The sequence below is a fragment of the Triplophysa rosa genome, linkage group LG7 (assembly GCF_024868665.1).
Source record: "Triplophysa rosa linkage group LG7, Trosa_1v2, whole genome shotgun sequence".
Taxonomy (NCBI): Eukaryota; Metazoa; Chordata; class Actinopteri; order Cypriniformes; family Nemacheilidae; genus Triplophysa; species Triplophysa rosa.
The window spans coordinates 17,171,403-17,180,289 of record NC_079896.1 but is presented as its reverse complement, the minus strand read 5'-3'; the positions used below and the strand labels follow the sequence as shown (position 1 = coordinate 17,180,289).

Genomic DNA, 8,887 nt, shown 5'->3' with positions numbered 1-8,887 from the left:
CCTGGTTGGTAGAAGATGATGTCAGGTAAAACATGATTGGTTTGAACTGTGATAACAACTTGAGAACAATGTATAAAAGATGGAGTCAGACATGTATTCGTTGGACATCATTGGGCATCTACAGATGAACTCTGTATGTCTCACTTTGCTTGCTCAAGCAAATAAAAATTGAAACCTCTTGAAACCTGGCTCTCTGGTCTTCGTGAATTCTTTCTACATTGGCTGATCGACTTTTCGCCACGACATGACTCGATTCCGTTGTGTTGTGGCTTTATTCCGTTGTGTTGTAGCTTGATTCCGTTGTGTTGTGAACTTATATTTGCTTTTTAAATTTCGTTGTCATGTGCACTATTGATCCACCGTATAACACACTAAAAAATAAGCGTCTTCCGACGACCTGCCAAAATATAAGTCTGGTTAACTCTGTATTTTTATGCGGATAAATATATTACTATTTAATAGTAAAAAAAGAAAGTAAAACTAATTTAGATAAACTAAATGCATCATGCATAAGCTGAAGTTAGTTGTTTACCTTTGAAATTATTCTTTCTATTTTTATTAATGTTTCTTATTTATACATTTGTATTAGGCCTATATTGCATTTTAAATGTAATATGGCAATGAAATGTACTAAATGGGTTTAGTTTTCACAGATATTAATGTATGCAATTTCAGCAATAAATGTAATTTTTTCTAAAAAGGAAACAAATTAGTTGTTCATTTTAAGAGACCCGTCTTATTTTCTCTTGTTTATTTAGAGTTGCTCTTTAATAAAGAAAAAGTACTTATTATCCGAATACCCGATTAAACGATGGAAAATCAGTAGAATACTCGATTACTAAAATAATCGATAGCTGCAGCCCTAGCGTAATGATGTTGAAAATTCAGTTTACTATAAAGTACAGTTTACAATATATTCATATAATGAGAGAAATAAAAAAACCTTTGAATGGTAGTGTAAATTATAGTTATGGTTGCTTGTTCCTCCCACTTAAATGATACTATTGCATTTAAATGATAAAGTTTGTTCCATAGAGACTTTCCAGTTCTTCAAATTATGATGATAAATTTACTAAGGGACCTAGAAAAAACCTGATGGCTATTAAACCAGATAATTACAAAATAAGATAAGTAAGTCACAAGCTCTGGACTATTGGGAGTATCCATGGTATCAGAGTCCATTAAAAGAGCCAGAGCTTTTTCAGATTTAGTTAAGCATTCCCATAACACATCTTGTAACCTTGTTCTTCATAAATGAAATAGTAAAAAGTGAACATGATCATCTTTTGCTTAAAATAATATTATAAACAGAAGCAGTGCAAATCTTTCTACTTTTGCTTTCCTGTTTCAATCTGTCAGGGTTTACACTTTAAGATTACGGCAGCTCCAGATTGGATACAGCATCACTTGTGAAGACTTCAGATGATGCCAACACTCACAAAGACTTCAGATGATGGAAACTATAGATGGACATACAAAACTGCCAAATATGTAGGAGCTGATAGCCTCGTGGGCAGTGCTCCGACACATGGCGTGGTTGTGCTCTGGGCGACCCGAGTTCGATTCTGGCTCGTGGTACTTTCCCGACATCACCCCCTTCTCTCTCCCACTTCGCTTCCTGTCCTCTCTCATACTATACTGTACAAATAAAGGCAAAAAACCTGCCAAATATTGTAATCACTGCCTGATTACACTGCCTATGAAAGTGTAAGTTTGCTGATTGTCAGTCCACTTTGTATTGTTACAATAATGGCCGTATATGTAAATGGACAATGTTTACCCTTATTTTTTTAGTTACTTACTGAGATATTCCCATTTACTTAAAAATTGCTGGATATGGGTTGACAATCTGCAAACTTAACCTATAATAATATTGCCTGTTTAACTGAACATTACTTTAAACACATGACTTGTATTGTCTTTGCTATTGTGATATGAACATCACTTTGTTGTTTCTCAGTGAGTCACAGCCACCTCTGGCTGATTAAAGGATATATATTTTTGATTGTAACATTGAAACATGCATTTTTAAGCTGCTTTGAAATTATATGCATTGGTAAGCTCTATACCCTTACGGCAGCTATCTTGGGTTTTACTTTGGTAACACTGCAATCATGTATTCATATTTTTTTTCTTTTTTCAAATCAAGGTTTTAAAAATGGTTCTGATGCTTTTGAAACCATGGTGAAAGTCTGTATAGGTTTTCTATATATGTTGTAGTAATGTCATAGTTCTTGTGGTTTTGCTACAACAATCAATCATTGTAGTAGATTTTATATGGTCTTCTGCAAATGCTGTAAAAAAAAACATGGATAACATCCACATGGGTAAATACTGTATGTGTGTGTTGGTCTGATAAATGTAATGCATTTGTGTATTTAATCTGTTAAAATATTAAATTGGCAGTTGTTATTGAACGATTATAAACCGTGGACCGACCGTGGGCTGCCAGCAAACATTAATGATAAACCAGCGGCTTAGCAGCGGACCACCGGCGGCTTTTTCATTACTAATGGGTTGCCAATAATTTCTTAGTTAATAATAAAAATATAACTCTTCAGCTATTGCCCACCAGACTCATAATAAGCAGCAAGGAAATATGTCAAATATGTTTGAGGTTAGTTGACAAGTGCTGTAGTGATTAGGAGGTGTATTTCTTATGTTTCTTTCCTTTTAAATAAATCAAATAGAAAAAATGATAAAGATTCATTAGATTTGTTTCATTGATATGATTGATATGAAAAAATTAATCTTGATGGGACAAGTAAACAAAATTAGTTAAAATTGTATTATTAAAATTTTAATCAAGATTTTATATAACCAGTTTATTGACATAATTATTTTTAGCAGCTGTTAATGAGTAGTTAAAGTATAATTATTTTAAATGAGTCTTAGTTATTGTATAGTTCTGCAGGAGACATAAAGCATTCAATATTTATTAATGACTATTAAATAAGCAATAAGTAACTAATTGTTACTTACCTTAAACATCAGTATGCTGTTACCTACTGATTAGTTAATCTTTCTTCCTTATTAGTTATCAGTTATGACTACAGTATTAATGCAGCACTAACCATTTGTTCTACATTAGTTCCCGCATAACTACCTATTAAGTATGAAACAGTATTATAAAGTGTTACCATCCAACGAATAATTCCTATTGCGCCAAATCTTCAGTCAAAACCGGAGCTTAATCACAAGAAAATAACAAAATATATCTACAGCTTCTTTAAGAAATATATTATGCACATTTCGCAATGTTGTAATCTACATCAGAGTTCACAAAATACCTTGTTTATGGTAGCATTGTATGCTAAACAGTGAAATGGTTTTTTTTCCAGTTTTCTTGATATGTTCGAGAGTTCTGCTTCTGCCTCCCACCTTCACTTCTGCTGCTGCTGTCATTACTTGATGATGTCGACGACAATGGCTGTTCACTTGAAGAAATAGCAACACTGTGCAACATGAGCACTGGCTGCCTGGAGCTCATAAAACTACATTTTATGACAATTACAGTAGGTCTACGGTTAATATTTCCATTTCTACTATTAATATTTCAAATATTATGCGGGTCCTCAGCTCCATTGCCATTGTTGCGATATGTACTTGGGCTGAACTCCTTAAGGATGAACATTCTTTGTTAAAACACTTATGATACATAAACAAAACAATATAAGCTTAATAATAGGTAGACTAAAAGTGTAAATGTAATGTAAATGTAAATATTTTTTTATATTGTAAATATATGTAATATTTCTGACCAATAGGATGGGAGAATGTTCGGGGATAATGTTTATGTTTGCAAGTCTATTCGTTGATGCTGCTGATGTAGAAATTATATACTTCAGCTTTAAAAATTCTGCATCCTATTTCCTTGTCCTACAAAGGGACAGTTTTATAGGAAGTTATAACGATACCTAGTCATTTAGCTTGAAAGTCATAAACTGTAGACTCTTTCAAAACCTTAAAACCACCAACCACTCTGTCATCTTTTCCCACACTGTAATGGGAAGGTGTCACGCTGTAGCCACAGACCCGAGATATAAAGGTATATAGACACAGACACAGAGACACTTTATTTAACCTGGGAGTGGTGATCGGCAATCAGCTTAACTTCACTGATCATGTTGCCAGCACCACCCGGTCCTGTAGATTCATCCTCTACAATATCAAGAAAATTAGACCTTTCCTATCCCAGCATGCTACGCAAGTCCTAGTCCAGGCTCTTGTTCTGTCCAGACTGGACTTTCAGCTTGCACAACCAAACCTCTACAAATGATCCAGAATGCGGCGGCAAGAGTGGTCTTCAATGAACCAAAGAGAGCGCATGTCACTCCTCTCTTCACTAAGTTACATTGGCTCCCTATTGTCGCCCGAATCAAATTCAAAACTCTACTCCAGGCCTACAAGACCACCACTGATTTGGCACCCCCTTACCTTCACTCGCTATTGCAGACGTATATACCCGCCAGATCCCTACGCTCTGCAAACGAACGACGTCTTGTGGTGCCATCCCAAAAAGGTAAAAGATCTCTCTCACGTACCTTCTCGGGATCGGTTCCACATTTATGGAATGATCTGCCCGCTGCTACAAGATCAGCAGATTCTGTAGCCATCTTTAAAAACCGTCTGAAAACACATCTCTTCCGTCAACACCTGACTGATCAGCTCTGACTTCTATCTCTTTCCTACTCTTTCAAAAAAAAAGAAAACCTTAGCTCTGTGTACTGTGATAGGCTATATGAGACCAATTTTCTTTTTGCACTTATGCTTTTTGTTGTCCTTATGTTGTTCCAATTGCTTCCATTGTTTCCCTCATCTGTAGTCGCTTTGGATAAAAGCATCTGCTAAATGACTAAATGTAAATGTATTTACCATTCAACAGTAACAGGATAACAGCAAACATAGCGACTTAAGGCAACCGACAAACACTAGGAGAACATAATGGGAATATATATTGTCGGGGTGATGAGGGGATTGCTGGCAGGTGCGGGGATAGCTGAAAAGGGACAGGTGAGGGAGAGAGTGGAGGATCGTGGGAGATGAAGTTCATGGGGAAACACAGGGAAACAGGCAGGCAGAGGAAAACATTGGGAGGCAGACAGGGTCAGACATGACCATGACAGTAAGAATGGGTAAATCATCTTTAAAAATATTCACAAAGTCCCTAATAGAACCCTTATGAGGAAGCAAAGTAATGTTTGTTTAATTTTAGTTCATAAATATTTTAAACTAGCTTTTTAAATATTTTTAGATTTAATGTTAATTTTAATGTGCTTTTGTAATTTGTTTTTGTTTATGTTGCTAATAAGGTTTAATTTATTTGGTAATACAAATGTTTTAATTTTAGTTAACAATAATAACCCTGGAGGAAATCTGACAATAACATACATTAGTAAGGCAAAAATATATATATTTTTATTTTAGATACAATTTAGAGGTCTTATTTATTTTTGGATGTAAAAATCTCGCTAACATTATAAGTGGATTTTAGATAACATCACTCAAGAAAAGGTCTGCCAACAGTTGGTGCTTGCAAGCGCAGTATTATATTTGCCTACAACAATGGCAAATCAAAATATTAAAAAAATAAGTTATCAATGTTTTTTCTATTCATTTGCAAGTATGGAAAAACATCCTCTTTTTTTATCATCACTTACTGGCAAAGATTTTTGCATGTACTCACTGTTTTTGCAGTAGGTTCTGTTGCTGCTGTCTGTATGATTCAATAGTGTGCTGAGGGAGAAACTGCATGAGTTCCAAAGACTCTTTGATTTTCACCAAAATCTCATATATTTCACGACCCTTAATCTGGAGCACAGAGAGAGAGAGTGAGAGTTGTATATCAGATTATCAGATTCTTAATTTCTATATAAATATTATTAATTATGTTTTATTTATGTTTAAGCCGTGGAAAAAAATAAGAGACCACTCCAACATTTTTTAAAATTTGCATCTATTTGCAGAAACTAAAATTGAACAAACTGGTCTAAATAACCAAAAAAAGATGCATTGATCTTGAATTCTGCAAAGAAAACCCTGCAAAAAGTTCTTATCTTCAACCAACACAATACTAATGTTTAACGTATTTATGTATTTTAGGATAATTTAATAAATGGATAAATGGTGTCTTTGCCTTCTCTCAGTCTTTCACATTGCTGTTGGGTGACTATGACAGATTGAAAATGTACAGATTTCTATTGAAATTCAAGAGACACTGGACTGAAATTGCCACAATACATGCAGGAATACTGATTAAAGGCAAAACTGTAGTGGTTTCTTTTTTTTCTGTGGCTGTATATACTGTATACAGTGGCGAGACAAAGTAAACCATTGTCATTTTCCTAGATTTCTGCTGAAATTGGTAATTTTCCTGGTTTTCTGGTTAAATTGGTGATTTGATCTTCACCAAATGCACAAATATCAACAAACATGATATTTCTAAGATGATAAAACAGAAACAGTCATGATCTTTCATGTCTTTACTGAGCACACCCATTAACCCTCATGTAAAAATGGTTTCCCCCCCCAAAATACTAATTAATGATATTGGAATGGATTGAAATTTGGTGACTTTGTTCACAAAGTCTATAACAACCTCTCACAAAAGAACTTATTTTTTTGTTGCTTTTTGTGTTTTGTTCCCCCACCTTGTTACACGTGTGGTGTTCCTGGGTCAAATTGACCCACCGCTTATAAATCACACGTTATGCAATTTTATCACCAAATATTGGATTCAATCTTTTTGTCAACTTGTTCCCTTTCTGTCGGTCTCTCGACGTTGTGTCGAACCAACAGAATGGGGTTTGTCTTGAGAACCTATCATCTTCTGAGTATTTAGAAAAGGCCAATGAAAATTGGCGAATGAAATTTGCATGCCGGGCTCCTCCCCGGATGTCCGGGTATAAGAGGGAAGCCGGCGTGCTCATTCATTCACCTTTTGTTCTTCAGAGCCTACGCATCTGGTGAGCTTCTCTACGATCTGGGTGATCATTCTTTCTGCTGGAATCTACGACGTGGACAGCGGACAGTCCCTTCCTGCAGTGACTCTCCCTTGGGCGTCTCGGCAGTTCCGGAGGTGTTCGAGCAATTTCCTTTTCTAAAAGAGCAAATTTCTCCAGCGTGGCTTGTCCCGCTGTTCTCATGGGTGCAACACACTCATCGAGGAGGGGGACGGACACAATGCCTGCTTCCAGTTCGCTGGGGCAGACATTGTGGATACGTCCTGCCCGCACTGCGGGCGGTGACGATTCAGACGTTGCGTCCACAGGTGGCTGTGTTCCGGCAGGACTCAGCCACTACCTCGTTTGCTCCCCGTTCCGTGGCGGCAGGACTACGGCCCTGCCGTCCGCTACGGCAAGCAGCGAGGGTGATATGAGGATTACTGTGAGCGATAATCCGCCAGCCACGGGCTCACGGACCGTTCCCACCTCATCTCGCTCGTCTGATACGTTGTTGTCGCCCAGGTGGAGTTGCCGCCGCGGTGCTTGTGCCCGTAGGCGGCGGCCACCTGTGGGGGAGCGACCTAGACTCCCGTCCAAGGCATGTGGTGTCTCGGCATCTCTGGTGTCGAGAGCTTACATTGCGGCGGACCAAGCTGCCTCCTCTCTCCACGCTATGGCTCCTGCCAGGCCAGGGCGTTGAGAGAGCTCCACGAGGGTAAGACCGACCCAGCGCGTATGCAGGAACTCCGCGCCGCCACCGACCTCGCACTACGGGCGACCAAGGTGACCACGCGGGCCCTGGGTCGGACGATGTCCACACTTGTGGTCCATGAGAAACTCCTCTGGCCGATCCTTGCGCAGATGAGTAACGCTGAGAAGGTCCGCTTTCTCGACGCACCCATCTCGCAAGGGGGGGGGGGCTGGTTGGTGTTACTGTCGAGTGAGGCCTCCCCGGAGGATTCTCGACAGTAAAGAAGCAGTCCTCCGTGCCGCGACTCGGCCGCCTCAGCCATCGAGTCCCGTGCAATGTCTGCTTCCCGGCAGCCCTGGTCCTCTTCGACGCCCTCCAGCGTTGGCGCCCCCCACTCAGGCGGCCCCCCCTGGAGGCGACAGCGAAGAGGAGACCATCGCCCCATCAGGCCGTGGTGAAGCGGCCCTCATGGGAAGACCTCAGGGGGATCGAGGCTACCATTGGGCCCGACCCCAGCCACATCGCTGGGTAGTCGGATAGGGACGGATCCTGCCCCGTCACTCCATCTGCTGGCCCCCTCCGGGGGGCTAGTGCCCACTTACTCTCTAAGGAGAGTTTCCTCTCTCTCAGGGTTATCACAGCCGCTCCCAACCTCTGCACGACGGTGAACGGCAAACTCGACGTTGCGTCATGGTGAAGCGCAATGTCGAGTATAAACACCAGCCCTTAGCACTCTCAGTCAGACAGTGCGTTGAGCTGCGCAGTCACCAGGCAGGAAAAACAGCAGAGCTGATCTTCTCCCCGGGGGACCTCCCCCGGCAAGGAATCCGTACTGCTAGCCATCGAACCACCCCCAGGGGGACGATGAAAATGATCGTACCTTTAGTCCCGTCTCATTTCTGGGAGCCTGTCCGGCTTCCCAGACTGTCAGGCTGGCTAGGGAAGACGATCCGTCTCAGCTACGCGATCCAGTCGCCTCACGCCCGTCAAGTTCAAGGCGATATACCTCAGTCAGAGGATATTCCCGTACTTCGGGCCGAGGTCGCCACCCTTCTGGTGAAGGGAGTGATCGAGCCCGTCTCACCAGCCGAGATGTGCAACAGGTTTTACAGCCTGTACTTCATTGTCCCCAAGAAAGGCGGGGGGTTGCGCCCTATCTTGGGTCTGTGTTTTCTGAACAGGCACCTACACAATAGCTGCCTTTCAGGTTGATCACGCAGAAGCGCATCCTGACGTCCGTCAGGTGTCAGGA

At 40.5% G+C, this 8,887-nt stretch overlaps 1 protein-coding gene across 3 annotated transcripts in view; it reads right to left on the bottom strand.

The window, feature by feature from the left end:
• Positions 1 to 8,887, bottom strand: part of tp63 (tumor protein p63) — a 109,877-nt gene that overhangs the window by 33,212 nt on the left and 67,778 nt on the right. For all 3 annotated transcript variants that reach the window (XM_057337200.1, XM_057337202.1, XM_057337201.1), the window contains exon 8: positions 5,687 to 5,811. In XM_057337200.1, coding sequence (XP_057193183.1) covers positions 5,687 to 5,811 — 125 coding nt within the window. The remainder of the gene's footprint in view (positions 1 to 5,686; positions 5,812 to 8,887) is intronic.